At 46.5% G+C, this 21341-nt stretch overlaps 1 protein-coding gene across 2 annotated transcripts in view; it reads left to right on the top strand.

Annotated features, from left to right (window-relative positions):
• SMYD1 (SET and MYND domain containing 1) overlaps positions 1-20745 on the top strand; it is a 42246-nt gene extending 21501 nt beyond the window's left edge. Inside the window, exons 5-10 of one of the 2 annotated variants that reach the window (XM_082426836.1) lie at positions 1734-1772; positions 4713-4902; positions 11790-11882; positions 13954-14117; positions 15255-15423; positions 16646-20745. In XM_082426836.1, the coding sequence (XP_082282962.1) occupies positions 1734-1772; positions 4713-4902; positions 11790-11882; positions 13954-14117; positions 15255-15423; positions 16646-16804 (814 nt within the window). In that variant the 3' untranslated portion in view covers positions 16805-20745. The remainder of the gene's footprint in view (positions 1-1733; positions 1773-4712; positions 4903-11789; positions 11883-13953; positions 14118-15254; positions 15424-16645) is intronic. The other variant, XM_082426837.1, reaches the window with a different exon arrangement.
• Positions 20746-21341: the final 596 nt, after the last annotated feature.

Here is a 21341-nt window from a genome sequence, read left to right as displayed (position 1 = left end):
AGAACCGTGGCGAGGCAGAGGGCGAGCCAAGAGACTAAATACCCCAGCCTCTCTCTCCTCCCATCTTCTGATCTCCTCCCATTGGCCAAACCCCAACCAGAAGCCAGAGGGCCAAGGAACCTGGGTGATGAAGCCCTCAGAGGTCAGCCCTGCCCCCCCTGGAAGGCACAGATCAGGGGACAGAAGGGCAGAGAATGGAATTTGGGGTGGGGTGCAAATGGAGAAGAGTCAGCAAACAGGATGTGCCCCGCGTTCTCCATGGCTCAGGCTGGGGGGCTTTGGGGGAATGAGGCCTAAACAATATTTCTTTTGCTCTTAGAGACGAGCTCTTATGACAGGTGCAAGTTGACTCTAAGCCATCAACAATGAGCAGGTTTCCCCCCAAAGATAATGGTTTCTGGTTCTCAGCCAAGAATCAAGCTTAAGCTCCAATTGAGCGAGGGCTCTGATTTCCCCTTTCCTTCCTATTTCTGGAAGCAAGGGCGTGCATGACAGTAGGCTTTTAAGCACTTGAGAAAGTCACTCAAGACAGGACAGTTCATTTTGGACCCAGATGATTATCTTCCCCCAGCATCTGTTTTTCCCTTTGTGAGCCTCTTGGGGTCACTGGCCTGGACCTCATGGAATCCTCCCCAGAGGAGCTGGTGTCTGGAGTTACCCTGGTTGGCAGAGAAGATCAAATGCACATGTGGGGCTGGTCTTTCTGGACACCACTCCCCGAAGTGGTGGTGACCCAGAGCTCTTCTTGTCACCACATGTAGCAGCCGCAGGAACCTGGGAGCCCTTTCTTCAGATCATCACCAGTGCCCGCTCTGGCTTCCACGCATCCACTAATTTCGAGCAGCCACATTGTACCCGAGCTTCTTGGATGTTGCGCAAGGGGTGACTGCAGTCACTGTCTAGCTGCCTGCCATAGCGGAAAGAACACTGGACGTGGTGTTAGGAGCCCAACTCTAACCCCAGTAATTTCTGCATACTACCTGGGTGATGGGTCTCCAGACACAGTTCAAACTGTTCCCAAAATAGACATTCAAAGAGGCCACCCTTATTTGTCCAAGATGCTTGTTAGTGGGATAATAATAGCCTCCCATGTGTTTTCTTAGCACTCTACTTTTATTTTATTTTTTTGGAAGAGAATGCCTGAAGGAAGGTTTATTTCAGTAGAAGAGAAAGCTGAGCCAGGGTTTGAATCATCCAAAGATCGCTTGATGCTGCTTCTTGGTGGCAACGCAGCTGGGGACTTTAAGTTGAAGCCCTTATTGGTGTACCACTCAGAAAACCCCAAGGCTCTGAAGGGGTACTCCAAGCCCGATTTGCCCATGATTTGGCGCTCAAACAGGACTGGGCAACCTGGAGCATCTTTCATGAATGGTTCACATTCATTTTTTGCCCTGCCATTGAAAAATACTGTAGCACTCTACTTTTAAATGCATTGTCTCATGACGGTCTCATTACCAGGTTACAGATGAGAATACTGAGGCCCAGGGAAGTGAAGTAACTTGTCCAGGGCTGAGTCCCTTTGAACCCAGAACTTCTCATTCCAAATCCAGTGCACTTTCCACTATACCAGGCTGCGTCTTGTCAAGGGAGCCCAGCTAGGAGGGGCTGGGATAGCGGTGGTTGTGATGGCCAAAGCTTTGATGGCATAACCTGGAGTGCTGTGCACCCTTGCTAGCCATACGGGATAAGCCAATGGTAATGATTTCCATTTGGGTGTCTGTTTTGTTTTTCAGTCATGAGGCAGTGAAATCCATGTTTCACACCCAGATGAGGTGGGTCAGTCTTTGGAAACATCCCTGCTGCTCTGACCCATCTCCCTCACTTGCCTGATTCGCTGGGGCTGCCCCTTCACGAGACTCCTTGGCTGCTGTCTGTCCGTAATGTCTTTCTGCTCCCCAGAATCTTGTCTTTGCTGAATGCTGCGTGTTTAATGCGTTTATATTTATCATTTTGTTCCTCACCCACCCACTACCTGCTGTGCCTACGCTTCCCTCTCTTTTACGCCTCATTTCTCTCTCTCCTCCAACCTCAAAGCATGAAGGTCCTTTCCAGTCCACATCATCTTAGCAAAAACCCACACTGTCCCTTTAAACCCTGCTTATCATGAAATGAGGACTGTTGTCATTACTGACCTACTAAAGGACTAAAGGTTTGTTTATAACCTCCAACTTCTCACTCAGACTGGTTCTGAAAATGGTACCCATAACTGCGATGTTTTTGATAAATATTTTTTCATAGTATTCTCTTTATTGCTTCTGGCCAACTATGAATTAGTGGTTTAGGTTAGATTTTACTTTGGACTTTTCTTAATGACAACTCCACAGCCCCAATGGACCTTTTTCTCAAGGTGGGCTTGAAAGTACTTGAAATGATCTTTGGATTAACAACAAAATGCTGTGTGGGAGTTTGGGCTTTGGGAGGGCAGGGGTAGGAGTGGTCGGTGCATCTGAGTCTGTGTGGATGTGCATTGCAAGGGACTTTGGATAATTCACATCATCTCCTGGGTGTTTGGTTCTACATTTGTAGAGCAAAGGTCAAGATGAGAGCGTCTCTAGGGACCTTCCTAATTCTAAGTCTCTGTGGCCCTGGACTCTGCTCCTGACCTCTACAAGAAATACTTAAGTTGCCTACTTGTGGCTCAATTGGCTGAACTGTAGAACTGCAGAGCATTAGAGATGGAAGAGGTCTGGGATCCGAAACAGAATGGTGGTCACTATTCCTCTCCTGATTCCCAGTTCCAAGTTAGGTAGAATGGGGCATATAAATGTGCATTTCTTATACCTAAGTGACTTTACATTAATTTGGTTTTGAAAACTCTCTAATATCATTGAAATAATTTGAGATACTCTGAGACCCTGTAAGAATTGGATTAACCTTGGTGCAAAGCAAGGCGACTGGCCAACTCAACTGGCCACTGATTCACTGTTGAATGAGGACATGTCAGTATAGTGAGCTGCCTCTGTGAAAGGGCTAGTGGGGGCAGAATTGCTTACTTATCCCACCAGGACCAATACCAGAGACCACATTCAACAGTGGCCCAGGAGTTGCTCCCATGCAACTATCTAGGACATCAGTAGAGTCCTAATCTCAAGGGTATTGGTGCATCCCATTTCCTGTGCATTGAAGACCCGGAAGGCAGACTGAAGACAATCAGGCAAGGCCAGTATGATGTGGTTAAGCTCTTGAGTTCTAATCTTGACCCTGGCGCCGAAGTGCTGTGGGACCTTGGGGACAGTTCACCTCTCTGGTGTCAGCATCCTCATTTGCGAAATGAGAAGGTCGGTCCCCTGTAGCTGGGACATATTAGGATTCTAAGCAGAGCTGTAAGCGGGATCATCTTGCCCTCCTCTCCTTCTTGCCTTTTATCCCTGCAGTAACAGCCAAAAATTGGGGTGGAGAAGAAAGGAAAGGAGGAACAAAAGATGAACAGGCACTCAGATTTTGCCAGGCTCTGTACAGTTGTTTTTATATATATTATCACATATATGGGGCATGGCAGTGTACCCCACTTTGAGAGGAGGTTCTATAACCTTAAGTGGTCACCTCAGGGGCCTGGACCTGCAAGTTACTGCTGTTCCTCGCTTGGCTGTCACCTCTGAGCATGTGGAAGGGGCTCCCTCTGACTGGGACCTTTCTCTGGTGCTGGAATCTTCTCCTGCCTTTCACGTGGCATCTGAATCAGCCTCTCTGGGAGGTAAAGGAAATGACCATGGACTTCTCTGTAGATGCTTTCCCAGCCCTCTGCATCCTGCCCCTCGCTCTCTGGGTGATGGGTTCCCTCTGGGCAGGGAGGCCCCCTGATGTTGGGGGGATACAGGAGCATAGCTTAGGATCCAGCTTGCCGGGCTCACCACACTTTCTGTAGTTTCTGGCCTCCTGAGTGGAAGATGCATGGCTGAGAGGCCCACAGGCTGGTCTCAGCTAGCTTGGCTTAGCTGGGTGTCAGTTGTGCAGTGGGATTTTGTCTTCAGTACATTCTGTATCTATTACATGATGAGGTGTGTAGTGCTGTAGGTAATTGGAGGGTCAGGTCTAGGCTGGAAGGGGGTTGCAATGTCATCTGCTCTCGCTAACCATCTTCAACCCCAAATCCATGTCCCCCAATAAACACAAAAGTGAACAATGCAATGGGCTAATAAAGAGCTAGCCTTTATTTGCCTCAGAGATCTCCAGGCATAAGTCTCCTCACATAAATTAGGTCTGAACCATTGGACCAAAGGTTAAGGTAAGAGGGGGCTTATAATTAGACACCAAACAGGCCAAGCTTCTGGGTAACTGAATGTGCGTGTTTCTGAGAGAAGCAGTCTCCAAAGTAACCAGAAATGACTATCAAGTCTTCTCTTGTTTGGAGTTTTTGCCTTATTATTTCTCCATTCCTTTGTTACGGACAATCAGTAGCTAAATGCACTGGGAGAATTGCAGGCGTGGAAGCTTTGTATGCTTTTATGATGGAGCCCAGACCTCTACTGGGAGTCTATTTGAGCTGATTCCAGAGCAATTAGCTGATTGGAGCAGATTTGATGGTTATAATGAGTAGAGCAGAACTATCCAGAAAACTGTCCTTTACATCACATCTCCCCCTTTGGTGGGGGAAATGGAGTTTTCTCAGTGTTAGTGGAGGTCGTTATCTTTGAGACTCAACTTCTTGAAACCTTGAAGAGCATACATCCCACCCCGGATTTGATGGACTCTTCTGCTTTACCCTGCTCCAGAATTGAACTCCGGGCCCTGGGCAAGATCTCAGAAGGAGAGGAGTTGACCGTGTCCTATATCGACTTCCTTAACGTCAGCGAAGAACGCAAGAGGCAGCTGAAGAAGCAGTACTACTTTGACTGCACGTGTGAGCACTGCCAGAAAGGGCTGAAGGACGACCTCTTCCTGGGTGTGAAAGACGACCCGAAGGTACAGGCAGCCCCACTACTGGGGTGCTTCTGGGTATCTTCCCCAAGAGCTGGGCAAGGGCAGATTCCACAGCTAACCAAGGCACCACTGCCCTGGTGGACAGAGTGGGTGGTGGACAGAGCACGCAGGTGGGGCCCAGCTAGCGTCCTGGTACCACTGCTTGCCAGGTGTTTGAGTTTGGGGAAGTCACTCTGTTTTCTCATTTGTAAAATAGGAATGATGGCACCCACTACAAGGGGCTGTTATGAGGATTAAACAAGATGATATATGTAAAAGGAGTGGCATAGAGAGTAGACACTCAGTAAATTTAAGTTCCTCCTTCTTGCCCCTTTGCAGGTTAAGTGATGCTGCGAATTCCATATAGAGAGACCAGATGGGCAAAGAGATTTGTTGTCGGGTTATCACAAAGATATTCCTAGTCCCATGGAAATGGGTAATGGGGAGATTGGGCAATGTTTAGATTGCTTAATATGCTTAATTCCTGAGTAACTGTTGCCTAATTGATGGTGAGACCACTGAGCATTGGAAGTCTTACCAAGGGGGGTGTCAGGGGCTCTGCTGAGTTGGGAGAGAGCTAGGCTGCCAGGTGTCAAAGTAGCCGATTAAAGCAGCAAGCCTTTAATCACTTCCGATGATGGTAAAGCAGGAGGCTGAGACTGGAGCGGGCGCTGACTCCCCCTGGTCCATTTTCCCCCCATGGGAAGGCACACAGGTAGAGGGTCAGATGGGTCAGCATAGATGTGAGGGTCGGCTCCCTGCTGAGGCACCCAGAACAAAAGGCTCCAGCAGTTTTAGGGACCCTGAGGGGTGGGTGTTGGGGAGGAAGGTGGGGGAAGGGTGAGGAGTGGAAAAGTACTGGGTACAGAGTCAGAGTGGGGAAAAGTGTCCTCAAATCTCCCCCAGCGCCCCCTTCACAATAAGCAGGCCTTCGTAGAGGCTCCTGAAGAAGACCTCAAGACCTCAGATCATCAACTATACTTCAATTAAAAATAAAAAGAGAGAGAGAGACTTAGGAATGAAGGCACCTGGGCCAGGAATGCAAATATGCGAAGAGCGTGACCTGCTAGGGGGACCTGAGTCCTTGACTGCATCTCCCTTCACAGACTGCGGGGCACTGGCCCTGCACCAAATCCCTTGTGGGGAGGGCAGCTTTCCCCCTACCTGTGAGGCCTGCCAGGTAGAGCCTTTGGAATTGCCTATGGTCAGGTCTGAAAAATCACACATAGGTTTTTAACCGGGAGCTATTCTTGGGGAACCTAACCCAGCACTTCTATATAATTCACAGTTCACCAGAGCATTTAAGATACAAATATACTTCTGAATCAACTTAACTTCTGCATCCTAAGTGTGGGCAGAAACTTGTCTCTGATTAGAGCAAAGGCTACAAGCAAAACTGACTTCTAGGTTCAGATGGTGGGACCCCTCTCAATGACTTCATTACCCAGTAGTGTCAGTGCTACTGTCCAGATAACTCTGTTCCCCCACTTGATTCACCTCTCTTTCATTTTCTGGCTATTCGAGGCTTCTTTTGCCACTAACTTATTTTTATTCTTAATATATAATATTTTTTACCCTTTGGCCAAGCAGTTCTAAGAATTTACCCTGCAGATATACTTGCATATGTGCACAGAAATATATGTGTAAAGAGATAGTACATTATGGCATTGTTGGGAACAACAAAATATTGGAAAAAAGCTAAATAACCACCAATAGGGAAATATTTAAGTTAAGAAAATAAACTAATGAGGTAGACCTTTGTGTACAGACATGGAATGAGCTCTATTTCTTTTTTTTCTCATTTATTATTTTTTAAAATTGAAGTATAGTTGATTTACCGTGTTGTGTTAGTTTCTGGTGTACAGCAAAGTGACTCAGTTATACATACATATATATATTCTTCTTCATATTCTTTTCCATGATGATTTATTACAGGATATTGAATATAGTTCCCTGTGCTATACAGTAGGACCTTGTTGTTTATCATTCTACATGTAATAATTTGCATCTGCTAGTCTCAAACTCCCAATACTTCCCTCCCCCATCCCCCTCCCCCTTGGCAACCACAAGTCTCTACTCCATGTCTGTGAGTCTGTTTCTGTTTCATAGATAAGTTCATTTGTGTCACATTTTAGATTCCACATGTAAGTGGTATCATATGGTATTTGTCTTTCTCTTTCTGACTTACTTTGCTTAGTGTGATAATCTCTAGGTCGATCCATGTAGCTGCAAATCACATTATTTCATTCTTTTTTATGGCCGAGTAATATTCCATTGTATATATGTACCACATCTTCTTTATCCATTCATCTGTCGATGGACATTTAGGTTGCTTCCATGTCTTGGTAATTGTAAAAGTTGAGCTCTGTTTCTTAAGGGAAAAGAGTTAAGGGGCTGAACATTGACATATGAATTTGTTTCCTAGGGCTGCCATAACACAGTACCCCAAACTGGGTGGCTTACAATAGAACTGTATTGTTTCTCAGTTCTGGAGGCTAAAATCTGAAATCAAGGTCTTGGCAGGGCTGGTTCCTTTTGAGGGCTGTGAAAGAAGGATCTGTTCTAGGCCTCTTTTTTTGGCTTGTAGCTGGCCCTGGGCCTTTTCACATGGTCTTCTCCTCATGTGTCTCTTTCTCTTCACCTGGCACTGTTTTTTAAGAACACCAGTGCTGTTGGATTAAGGGCCCACCCTACTTGAGTATGACCTCATCTTAACAAATTACATCTGCAATGACCCTATTTCTAAATAAGGTCAGATTCTGAGGTACTGGGGGTTAAGACTGCAACACAGGAATTTAATTTTGGGGGGATGAAATTCAACCCATAACGCTGTGTATGCTACCGTTTATGAAAATTAAAATTAAATTTATTAAATTATTTAAATTAAAAGGGACACATGCCCTCACACAGATTCACTCACCCCACATGGGTGTGCAAGCAGAGTCAGTCTCTAAACAGACAGAAGTAGGAGGAGGAATCTGTAACCAATGGATCAACAATGCCTAGTGTGGAGAAGTTGAGAGTCATCCCTCCCAGGCAGGATACAAAACAGTCAGGAATGTGTTCCTTATAGGAACAACCCCATTTTCACAGAATCAAAGGTTCTGTTTTCCAGGAAATGTGTATTGACACGTGTGTGGGTCACTGAACACAGTACCACAGGAGCTACAGAAAAGAATAAGCTACTGTGTCCACCCTCACCCTGACCTTCCAGAACCTGCAGGATAACATGTGTCTTATCAGCAAGCCAGCCAGCCTTCCCTCCTGGTGCCTGGCCCTGAGTATTTTTTTCCTAACTTGCTTCCACCACTACCTAATTTTTTAAAGAGGCCAGACCCTCTCTTCTCCCTTCAGAAATTAAGTGAAACAACTGTGTAGTCATTTCTCTAAATTTTTCAATATTTACCTGGCAATTCCAATAAATAGGTGATGTGTGGCTGTTAGTTCTGTCCCTTCACTTTAGATACACTTACCAGCTGGTGACTGTATGCCCACGTCTTTCAGTCTGAAGTAGCAGAGCTGACATCTCTCTTGATATAAAACATCGATGATTTCTGCTTGAACCGACCTGGATTCAAAGCAAAAGCTGTCTATTATTTTTATATCACATTGGGTTTCTCTGTTAAAATGAAGAAATAACTCAAAAAAAAAATGACTCAACCAAAACAAGTAAGCAGAAAAAAAAATTGAGTATAACTTTTTAAAAGCAAGTGCATCTGAAGGCATAATAAAAAGCCACTGTATTGTAGTGGAAAGAATACTGGAGAGTTAGGAGGCCTGTGTTCTAGTTCTGGCTGTGACCCTGAACGTCTGAGCTTGGGCAAGTCTCTTCCTTGTGGGTCTCAGTTTCCTCATCTGTAAAGTGGAGCATTGGACTAACTTATTAACAGTTCCTTCAAGCTTTTCTATCTATGATGTCATCACAGTTGCTTTTCTTTCTTTATTTAAATAATGCTTTATCCCAGCCTGATAAGCTCCTTTCTATACACCAGCCTTTGTGACTCATCTTCAAACCTTAAATTGGCATCAAAATTGTTTCTGACTCCTATGTATATATTATAAATAACTAAATAAATATAATAAAAACATACACATATAGACCTGGATAAAAATAAAAACCAAATATTTTAAAAATGAGAAAATAACACCAATTTCCCCCGATTGTAGCTTTGGACCCTCCTTGTTTAGGCCGTTTGGTTCTCTCTCTCTCTCTCTCCAGCCTTCAGCTATGGTTTTCACAATAGGAATGTTCCAGTTTTTCAAGGTTGGGGAGCTAATGTCCCTCTTTCCCTCCCCTCCTCTGGCTTCTACCCCTTCTCCTCTGGCTCCTTTCTCTTCCTCCCTGTTTTCTGTTAATTGCGGTGCTCCTGGAGAGGGGACCCTCTTTCTGTGGGGTTCCTTAAATCCTATCTGCAGATCAGGTTTTCCTGCCTTTACTCCGAAAAGGGAGCCAAGTGGAACAGCCCATTTCCCTTCTCGGAATAGCTTTATCACATGTTGCATGTGTCAGTTAACAACCTTTCAGCCAGGTTGTTTTGAGAACCTTGGCAGTTGCCTCCTTGAAAAAATTTAATTCCCTTCCAGAGCTTAAAGTAACGCTCTTCCTTACAACACCAAATTGAGCAAGGCTTTTATTAACACCTAACAGCTTGGTATTCCCTGAATTTACCCTGCAAGATATTGATTACTCCAGAAGATTCATTGAGAATTTTGAGTTTTAAAGACAATGGAACTTAACAGTAGATTGGAGACTAGTGCTCATAAACTAGATGTGATTTTATGAGCCAACACTTGGGCAACAAACTATAGGTGAAACTAAAGATGTACGTTAGATAGATGGGTGACGCACCTCCGAACCGCCAGTCACAGAACTCCACACAACCAGGCAAGATATGGACTCCTCTTACTAATGTGCTTGATTCAAACGGGCTAAGGAAAGCAGACACACACTGAAATGACTGGTCTTGGGACCAAGACATGGTCTGCTAACTAACAGAGTGCTGAGTAGCACTCGGGCGGGAAGCCAACATTCGGGTCGTCAGGCAAGAAGGCAGCCAGAAGCCAGAAATCTCCGCCAAATCAAAGGTCAAGGCGAAAGTTAAGACAGGAGTGAGACCTGCCAGAAGAAGTCAGAGCACTGATGGGTGCATCAAATGTTGGAGTCAGGCTGTGAGACAAGTACAGAAACAAATACAGAAGAATTGCAGGGAGGCCCAGATACAGAAGGATATGGAAATGAAGGTGGTCAGAATTTTAGGGATAATCAAGAACTCTGCAGAAGCCAAAGTAGGTGAGGTGGGGAGAAGAATAAATATAATCCCACTTCCTTAAGTGATCTTGACCCTGAAGCAAGCTGTCCTGGGTTCGGGTTCTCCTATTACAAGATGGACACTGTGGAACCGGCTCAAGACAGCTGGGAGCCTGAGGGAAGACCCTTGATCTCCATGTATTAGGGGGCTGTATTTTTAAGGGAACAGATGCCCATTCTCCTGTTACTTTTTGGTAGTTTAGTGACGGTGACCTCACAAAATAATGTGAGCAGCAGATATAAACACAGCTGTTGATCCCGATTCTTTGTGGTGAAAAAATTGGACGACCAGAGAACTGATTAAATTATTCTAGTTTTGTACAGTGGAAAACTCTAGTTATTAAAAAGGCAATATAGGTGTTTTTATATTTATGTGGGAAAATATCCACAATCTACTGTGTGAAAAAAAAACAGGCAATAGACAGAAATATGTTATTATGCCAGTTAGAAAAAGATTGATGCTATTGACATATGCACTCATGCATGTGTGTACATGCAGGACTGCAATTCAGCCAGAACACACTGATACTGTCATATAGACATACTCTTTGTTGATGTGTCTGTGCCTTTGATTGGTCAGTGCCTTTCCTGTACCAGTTGTTAAATAGTTTAAATATTTTTCTTCTGTATACTCATTGGAAAATACTCCTCAACGTGCTGTGCCCATCTTTGTGTGGGTTCTGGGGATTTCTACTTTTTTCTCCATACTTTTTCATATGTTTTCATTTTTTACAGTTTGCATATGTTAATGTTACAGTCAGAATAAATAATAAAGGTATTTTTATTTTGGAAAAAAGTTATATTAGATTTGCCCAAGCAAAAAAAAAATCTTTTTTTCAGAAAAGAACTTCTCTTTCTTTAGTTTTTTTTTTTTTTTTTTTTTTGCTGTTGAGTTTTTTGGGGTTTTTTTGCCACGTGGTATGCGGGATCTTAGTTCCCTGACCAGGGATCGAACCTGTGCCCCCTGCAGTGGAAGCGAGGAGTCTTAACCACTGAACCGCCAGGGAAGTCCCCCCAGAAAAGAGCTTCTGATAATGGATAAACATAGCAAGCAAACTTTTCCTTTGGTCTTTGAGAAATTTGGCACTTTTTCTTCAAAATTATTGTGCCTTCATGGGAACTGGCTTCTTAATTATGGTACCTCAAATATCAAAACCTCATTTTTTTTTTACAAGATCACTAGACTGCTTAGGCAAACATAGGGAGCCTGGTAGGTCTAGATTTCACAGCTGACAAGTTCTCTCATGATATCTTTTTGGTCTAGACAAGGAAATATAGACTGGATGCAGAGACACTTGGAAGGGTTGACAGCCCATAGCCACAGGGCCCTCTTTAATGAGCTCCAATGGCAAACTGGAGTATGATATTTTTTGGTCAAGTCCCCGGCCTCTGTCCTCAACTACTGGACCACCAGGGAAGTCCTGATCTATAGGGACCTTGAGCGGCATTTATAGAACTGAAGCATTCAATGAAGAAGGCATTAATCTTGTACTACAGTAAATGTCAAAGGTGGCAGCTGTTCAAAGGTGCAGTGGGTTGCCTCACAAAGGGGTCTCCAACTCAATGTCCCTCCCTTTCCCAGCCCTCTCAGGAGGTGGTGAAGGAGATGATACAATTCTCCAAGGATACGCTGGAAAAAATTGACAAGGCTCGCTCTGAGGGTTTGTACCACAAGGTAAGAATTCATTTTTATAGGGGGTGGGGGTGGGGAGGAGGGCAGAAAGATTCTCTAGTAAAGGAGGGAAATGGTGATGGTGGAGGGGTGAAGATGGGAAGGCTACGAAACAGGTTGTTTTTCTGGAAGATGTCCCTTGGCTGAGACCATGACTCTTCTTGCCCTTAAGCATTTAGCACCTTTTAGGGGTGTGTTCTCAGTGACCGTTCAACTCACTGAAACTGGGTTTGAGGAGAGCACAGGCAGCCTGACAGATGTCCTGGGGCTGGGGATGTCTGTGATATCAGGGATGGAGGAATGGAAATGGCAGTGGGTGTCTTGCTTTCTCGTGTCCTGGCTACAGTTTCCAGATCTACTAACTGTGCATTCAACCCTGGCTCTAGAAACACCAGGAGTTCTCAACCGGCTGTACACTAGAATCACTGAAAATATCCTGATGCTCAGGACAATTCCTCCAGAATCTCTAGGAGTGGGACATCAAGATTTTTAGAGCTCCCAAGTGATTTCAGCAAGCACCTAAAGTTGAGACCCACTGCCAACACTGACCTGCAGAGCATGTGCTTGCACTGAATTCACTCAGGCAGCTTGTTGGAAATACAGATTCCCGTGTCTCACCCCCTAAGGTGTGATTCGTCTAGTCTGCAACAGAACACAGGGACCATGAATCAGTATTTTTTTCCCCAAGCTCTTTAAACAATTTGGTAGCTAGGTTTGGATGGCACTAGGGCATGGCAATGTGGGAGATGAATTTCTGTTCATTTCTATCTGCTTTTCTCTTATCTTCATTCGCCTCTTTTCCTCACTCATTCTTTGCCCATTTTTGAGCCCTTACTGGGGTGACCAACACACGACATGCTCCTTGCCTCCCAGGAGTTCTGTCAGGTTGCGGGGAGAGAGTCCCATGAACAAAGCGTTGCTGTACAGTATGCAAAATCTATGGCAGAGGCTCGAGGTAGGGGCTGGAGCTCCTGATTCCATTCCTCTGTCCTCTTCTTCGTTTGTCCTCTTCTCTGCTCAAGCTTGGGAGGGTCGGGTGCAGGGCTGGCCGCTGCCCGTGGGCTTAACGAGGATTGTCTTCAGGACAGGTTGTTTGCCAGCTTACACTTTGTCACGCCCCTACCCAGCTGCCTCGTGGGCCTCTGGGAGAGTCTCGGAGAAAATTGGTTTCCACGCATTTGAAATGGAAAGAATTGTGTGACATTTCTCCCATGAGGGTGGCAAGGGAAGGAGAGGAGAACTCTGAACCACTACAATCTAGAGACCATCTGACTTTGTAGGGTGTAACTGAAGATATGTCTACACATGAATCAGTCGGAAAAGCCTGACTATAAAGCCGCTTGTGGTCGGGCCCATCTTCTTCCTCACCAGGACCAATGTGGCCTCCTCCTGATGGGTCGCCCGGCCTCTCTCTCTGCCAATCCATCCTGTACGCTTTGAGCAGGGCATGACTGTCCAACGTCACTGTGCATAAGGGCCACCCAGGGGCAGATGTGAAGGATGCCAGGGTCCCTCCCCCGGATATTCAGTTTCAATTGGTCTGGGGTAGGACTCAGACATCGGGATTTAAAAAAGCTCTCCAGATGACTCCAAAGCACAGCCAGGATGCAGAATCATGGGAATGATGGTTAAGATCAAGCTCCACTGCTTGATTTGAATGCTTGCTCCATTGCTCACTTTCTGTGTAACTTTGGCAAAGCACTTGCCCCTCTGTGCTTCAGTTTTCTCGTCTGGGAGAATGGGAATATTAGTAGTGCCTATCTCATTGCGTTGTTGTGAGACGAAGTACATACATATGTATGAACATGGATTTCATAACTCCCTACTGGCTTCTATGATAACTCCTCATTCTGCCATGTCAGCTGTGTCTCCCACGGTTACCCTTGCCATCCCTACATCTTAAGCCAAACAGGACCATTTTGCTATTCAGATCACAAACTGGTGCTTTCCCTTCTCTGCCGGCAATTTCCTCAAGCTTCGAAGAGCGAGTGTCCAATGCCACCGTGATGCTCCCATATGTGAATTAAGCATGTGCTCTGGTGCAGGGATAACGGACAGGGCCTGTGTCTCCTAGGTTGTGAAATTATGCCGGGAGTGCCTGCAGAAGCAGGAGCCAGTGTTTGCTGACACCAACATCTACACGCTGCGGATGCTGAGCACGGTTTCCGAGGTCCTCTCCTACCTGCAGGCCTTTGAGGAGGCCTCACACTACGCCAGGAGGATGGTGGATGGCTATATGTAGGTGACGATCCTCCTGGAAATGTGTCTGTTCCAGGGATGGCAAAGGGATGGCATACATCTTGCTACCTCTCCCTCCTGCGCCCACAGCAGGCATCAGTAAGGGATCACTCTCCTCTTTATAACTGAGTCTTTTTATCATGGTGTTCTGAGCAATCATGTCCAAATAATCAGATCTGATACCTGAGATGAAATCTATTTGTCATCCCTGGTCTTTCCCAAATCCTCCAGCTTGTCTATCATGTGGGAGGCATCTTCTGCTTGTGGTTTCCTTAAGGCTAAATCTGGCTTGATTTTAAGTGCTTCGAAAGGTTTTTTTCCCCCCCTAACAATCAAAAGAGGCAATCTTGTCAGCTTTAGATTTTATTTAAAAAAAAAAAAGAGGAACTTCCCTGGTGGTCCAGTGGTTGAGACTCCTCGCTTCCACTGCAGGGGGAGTGGGTTCAATCCCTGGTTTGGGAACTAAGATCCCACATGCTTCACAGCAAGGCGCAAAAAAAAAAAAAAGAGGTGTCAGCCATTCTTGCTTATAAATTGTAAAAGGCAACTCCTTTGCCTTCCCTCCGCTAATGTCCTCTCTTGCCTTATGTGTCCACATTGGCATGTGAATTTGTATTTCTGGCCAAATGAATACGTTGGCATAAGAAAGTTGCATTTTTTTTGAGTGGATGTTACTCATCAACAAAATCTGGGAAAACGGTACAACATGCAAAAAGGAAGTCCTGTTAAGAGAGTGCCAAGGAGGTGAAAATACAACTCTGTCCCAAGAAGGACATTCAAATTATTTTTTTTCCCCTGAACTTCCTAGCCCTTTCAAAGGAGATGGCTGGGGAGCCCCGAAGGCTCCCAGCTCCTTGTACTCCAGTTCCAAGTACAATCCTGACCCCGTTTCCCTATTAGGACTCGGCTCAGTTGCCTAGGTCAGAGTCTCAGCTCTTGCAGCCTCACTGCGTGGGGTGTTTGGCATCTCACCGCATCTCTGTGTGCCTTAGTCTCCCTTGATGGCTGATGCCACACAGCTCTGGTGGGAGAGTATACGGACTTAATCAGTGAGGTCACTTTATAAGTTGTCAAATGTTGTGCAGATAAAAGGTAGGTTGGGAATATGTGTTATCATTACTTGCTCTGCCCCTACAGGAAGCTGTATCACCCCAACAATGCCCAGCTGGGCATGGCCATCATGCGGACAGGGCTGACCAACTGGCATGCTGGCAACATTGAGGTGGGGCACAGCATGATCTGCAAAGCCTATGGCATTCTCCTGGTGACACACGGACCCTCCCACCCCATCACCAAGGACTTAGAGGCAAGTGGCTTCTTGGGGCAGGTCTGGGCTCTCTGAAGATGAAAGCTGAGTGCTAGACTCTGCTTTTGGAAAGACCCTAGATTGCCTGCTAGACCAGAAGGGAATTCAGAAATGCTTAGTCCACTCCCCTTGTTTTACATCTGAGAAAACTGAGGCCCAGAGAAGCGGAGTAACCTGTCCTTAGTCACAAAGCGCGTGGATGGCAAAATTGAGACTCGAACGCTGGGATGCTCCAAGCCTGGACTGAGAAAACCTAATGGTGTGCGTGTGTGTGTAGCACATACATTAGAAAACGTGCCACATGGAGTAGAGTCCGGGAGCACAGACTCTGGGATCAGACTGCTGGGATCCAATTCCAGTTTCACCACTTTCCAGCTGTGTGGCTACAAATATTGAGTGTGTGGGCCTCAGTCTCGTCATCAGAAAAATGGAGAAAAAAGGGTAAGGTTGTGACAAAGGTTCAATGAATTGATGTGTGAAAAGCACTCAGAACGGTGTCTGGTGAGTGGCATGCTCTGCATAGCTGCTGGTTGGCTTTGTGCTTCGAGGGCTGATTTATTTGAAAGTGACAGAGTTCGAAGGACTGTCCTCAGGCAGTAGTACAGGGAAAGAGGACAGACTTTGGTGTCATAGAATGTATGTCAGTACATTAAGCTTGTCAGATACAAGTGTTTGTCATTGTATTCACTGCTCTAACCTCAGCCCCTCAACGAAGCCTGGCCCTTGAAGAATATTTCTTGAATTAACATATGGGAGAATGAGGGTTTTTCTATGTGTCACATGCTGTAATCTTCCCGGCCGTTGTAAAGTACAAGGGAATCTCACCCATTTCATGTATGAGGAAACTGAGGGCTGAAGGGATTAAGTCACTTGCCTGATGTCCCACAGTGTTGATGGGACTTAAGTGCAGGAACCAGGGCTCAAATCCAGGTCCCCACCTAGCAGTTCCTGAGAACAAACATTCTCTGCTGAAAGCATTCCCTCAAGCTACTCTCTCAGGGGTCTGACTCCCTCTTCCTAACAAATGGAGTCCACTGTCAGGACCTTAGACTCGCAGTGTGTGAGTGTGTGTGTGTGTCCTCTGAGGAGGTACAGCTGAATCTCAGTGGCTGGGAGCCGCTTACCCCATAGTCTGTCATTTCCAAAAGGGCCAAGGTAGGTCAGAAACCAGCACATCCTAGGAGCTTGTCATCACTGATTTCGGTGTATCCGCGTCCCACAGGCCATGCGGATGCAGACGGAGATGGAGCTGCGCATGTTCCAACAGAACGAGTTCATGTACCACAAGATGCGCAAGGCCGCCCTGAACAACCAGCCCATGCAGGTCATGGCTGAACCCAGCAAGGAGCCGGCGCCGGCTCTGTTCCACAAGAAGCAATGAGGACCTGCCTGGTGGGAGAGGGGCGCCGTGGCTGGGGAACTGGGGAGACGTTCTGGAGGTGGTGGGTTTCTGGGGAGACCCTTGATGAGGAAATCAGCATAACGCTCAGCCTTGTTGCTGCGGGAATGTCCTACTCTTTTTTTCCCAGTGTCATTTCGGTTCATTTCAACTCAGTTCAATTCAATTTAACTCTATCCCAGACCAGTCCAACTCCTCCTACAACTATTTATTGGGATAAATATTTATAGGGATAAAGAAGCTCCAAATGTAGCTGGAGAGGCAAAATGTAAACAATTAAAGCACAGTGTGATAATAAATGCAATGGTAAACTCTATGGAGAGAGGGGGTACAGTGGAGGGCATGTGTTTGGTGTGTGTGTGTAGTGGTGAGGGTGTCATGGAGGAGATGACAGCTGAGCTAAGGGTGGCAGGTACCTGGAGTCTCAGGTGGCCGCTCACCTATCTGTGCAGGTGTCTCTGGAATATTCAGGATTTGCTGACTGGGATGGGTGATGTTCAGTTTCCTCAGGCGAGTGTGGAGTTATGAAGAAGAGGCTGTCTTTGGGCCTTTTAGGTCCTACTCAGAGAACTGAAACTTCTTCAGAAGGGCACGTACGCAGAAGGAGGGCTTTGCCCAAACCACCTGAGGCCTCAGTTTAAAGTCTGGGTCCCCAGCATTATTCTGAAACTACTTTTGGAACACAGAGAGGGAGTGTTTCCTTTCCACACCCTCCCTGCCAAGCCTTGTGATTCCCGTGACGTGGGACTACTTGGATAATAGCTGAGATTTTTCTGGCCATTGACCTCCTAGGACTGAAGAAGTCTCTTCAGGGTGAAGTTGAGGGAGAAACTTGGAAACCCACATACCTGATGATCATGGGTCCAGTGGAATTGGCCTTTGGGTCTTTTATTTTGTCACACGTGCCTGGGTGGTCTTTACCAGCTTAGACTTCATCACTGGCCCCCAGTAGATCTCTATTTTATAGTAACAAATAATTATGACTTCCCTTGCTTGATTTCTTTCATTGTCCGTCCCCTGGGTCCTCTGCTTTTCTTACCAGAAGGAATGTCTAGTCTGGACTCGGCATACCTAGGTGAGGACCTCTTTGGGAGTGTGACCAACTTGCCCTCATCTCCTGGGAGGCTGCTCTGGTTTCCACCCAAGAGTGTGGGTCTTGGGAATCAACCGATCTAGTTGTCCCATTGTCCTGTTATCTTCTGGGGTCCCAAACTTCTCACGAATGTTTTGGGGGATCCTGGACAAAAGCCCCCCATTTGAGAGTGTCACCAAGTCTTCTACACTCTCTGGGGCCACCCTTGACCCCAGAGCTCTAGCTAACATCTTGAGGTCAGGTGATCCCATCAGGCCCCATATTTGTCATCTGTGCCTAAAGTGTCAGTTCCTCCATCCCCACCCTTTCATCCTCAGAATGATCCACTGCTTCCCTTGTAACCTGACCAACAGCTCTCTCAATGTGCCAAAAACTTTGTCCAAAACCTCCGCAAAGGTGCCACCTCTTTGCAGAATACTGGTACCTGGCACTTGGCTCTTCATTGAGGACACCTGCTTCTTCAGAACTTTCACAGGGAGACTGACAGTTCTTCCAAGCTCATGTAAGGATGGCACTAGCCCTCTGCCGGGGACCTAACTGCGCCAGGTCAAATGGTCCCTCTTCTACCCTCATATGAAACCTTCCCCCAAACCTCTTCCCTTCTTTGTCACTGTCACCTGCCGCACCGCTGGTCATTCCCCCACATTCATGGTCTTCTTTTCCATCCCCTCTTCCTCAAATTTGGTGTCTTCGAAGTCCACTTTCACAAACCATCTAAACCACTTGTTTTACAGATTCTTTATTTACTCAATTCCAGGTGTCTTTCCATTTTCTCCATTAAAACCCTCTCTTAGTTACACCCTGGACACTGTCATCACCCATAATTTCTCCATGTTTTGGCCGCCCTCTGTGGCATGCGGGATCCTAGTTCCCCGACCAGGGATCGAACCTGTGCCCCCGCACAGTGGAAGGGCGGAGTCTTAACCACTGGACTGCCAGGGAATTCCCAATTTCTTCATTTTTGATGTCTAACTCTCTGGTCATGGCTTCCCATCTGTTCACTTCTCTTTTTCCTCCACCCCTGATAACTAGATGACATCGTATTTTCTCCAGTGTGTCACCCTCCTCCTGTCTTCACATCCTTCCGGATAACCAGGGCATCAGCCTCTTTTCCTTTTTGCCCATCCCCCATTCCTACTCGGCAGAGTCCAGTCCTGGATGAATCCAGCTGTCTTGTTTTTCCTCTGTTGCACCTGGAGGTCTGAGCACAGCCAGGAAAAGGGCACCTCTCAGCCCAGGCGCCTCCATGGCCTCCTCTCCAACCTCAGCTGGCCTTGGGGTGCAGCCCAGGCGTGCTCCTGTGCTTCTCATTGGCTCTCCCTTTGCCCAGTGGTTATTTCAGGTCTTCACTTCTGTCCTCGAGCGAGTCCTCTGCTCTCAGCAGAACCCCATCTCCTGCTTCATGGAGAGGCCAGGAGATGGGATTCCTCAATTTCCTCTTCCCACGTTCACACATGTTGTGTCTGTGCTCATCCTTCCCGCTTCCTTCTCACACCCGTGGAATGGGAGCCCCTCTCCTCCAAAGCCAAACTCTCCACCTGTGCTTTAGACCCCATCCCGTCCTAGGTCCTTGGGGCCTTGCTTCCCGTTTATTCCTTCTCACCCTGGATTCTTCACATTTCTCTGTCTACTGGCTTCTTCAAAGCAGTTAATAGACGTGCTGGGGACACTTTGATCATAATCTTCAAGGCTGAGTATTTTTTAAAAAGGCTTTGTCTCACACAGTTATTATCTGCCTTTCTTTACTTTCCATTTCTTCCTGAACCCACTGCAGCCTGGCTTCCTGAGTCCATGAACGTGGTTCTTCCCATGGTTGACTCTCGTGGGGACTTTTCAGCCCTCGTGTTATTTGGCTTCTCTGCCTCAGCTGGCATCACAGCCCTTGATTTCCAGGCACCATATCCTTGCGATGATCCTCTAATGAGGTTTCTCCCCTGGCCCCATTTCTCTCCTGCCCCTGATAGGCTGGCATTTCCTGGAGCTGGTTTTGTTCATTCGGGTCACTCTCAGTTTGTCCTCATCTCTCTCTGCACACCCTCCCCCATGAACTCAGCCAGGCCCTTCGTTTAATCACTGCCTTGAGGCTGATGTCCTTAAATCTGTATCCCTTGACCTTGCTCTTGAGCACCAACCCCGCCTACCCTCTTGAACGTTCTGCAGGCACATCAAACTTGGCGTGTCCAAAAGGAAGCTCTTTCTCATTCCTTTCTCTCCACCCCGACACCTGTTCCTCCTTAGCGCTGCCCTCTTTCCACCCCTGAGGAGAACATCTGACTTCTGTTCTAGTCACTGCCTGAGTATCTACCGCATCTGAGACGTTAGTCAGGTCCACTCAGTCACGGGTCCCCGGGTGACCCATGTTTTCCTGTGCCTCTCTGAGATTTGAAACATTCTCTCTAAAATACCCGAAACCTGCCAACTCAGATTCATCGTTCAACACCCACTTTGGAAATCACCCCTTCTGTGAAGTCTTCCCTGAAAGCCTTAGATTCAGCTGGCTGCCTGTCTGAGTCTGTCATATTATCCTTGAATCTCCCCTCATCACACTCCCCTCATGGCCTTAGATTTGCCTTTTCACTTGTCTGCCTCCACCATCAGATTGTGAGCCTCTGGAGGGCAGGAGCTTTGTTCCTTTATTCATCTTTCTATCCCCAGAACCTAGCACAGGTCCTGGGACATAGTAGGTGGTCAGTTAATGTGTATTGAATGAATGAATGAATGAATAAGTGAATGAATTTGCTTAGATCAGAGCAGAAGAGACATGAAACTGTATCTCGAGTTTTTATGTTACCGCAGTCCACAGAGGCCATTAAATTTTCTGTATTTCCAAGCAAATGTGTGTGGCTTCTTTCTTTCTGACAGTCTATTCATAGAACCCTCTGTCATGATGGAAATGTGTTCTATCTGTGGCCAATACAGTAGCCACTAGCATCATGTGACAATGGAGAACTTGAAATGTGTCTAATATGAGTGAAAAACTGAACTTTTAATTATTTCATTTCAATTATAATAGCCAATGTGGTTAGTGGTTACTGTATTAGACGGTGCAGTTTTAGAGAATACTTCAGTGTAGTTCTCAAGATTATGGACACTGACACAAATTAAGTTCATATCAGCTCTCCTGATACTAGCTAGATGACCTTGGACTGGTTATCTCATCCATGCCTCAGTTTCCTTATTTCTACTTATCACATAGTGTTGCTATAAGAATTACATTTTTGGGCTTCCCTGGTGGTACAGTGGTTAAGAATCCACCTGCCAGTTCAGGCAACATGGGTTTGAGCCCTGGTCCGGGAAGATCCCACATGCCGCGGAGCAACTAAGCCCGTGTGCCACAACTACTGAGCCTGTGCTCTAGAGCCCGCGAGCCACAACTACTGAGCCCACGTACCATAACTACTGAAGCCCGTGCGCCTAGAGCCCGTG

This window comes from Balaenoptera physalus (assembly GCF_965194825.1).
Source record: "Balaenoptera physalus genome assembly, chromosome: 15".
Classification (NCBI taxonomy): Eukaryota; Metazoa; Chordata; class Mammalia; order Artiodactyla; family Balaenopteridae; genus Balaenoptera; species Balaenoptera physalus.
This window is presented reverse-complemented; position numbering and strand designations above follow the sequence as displayed.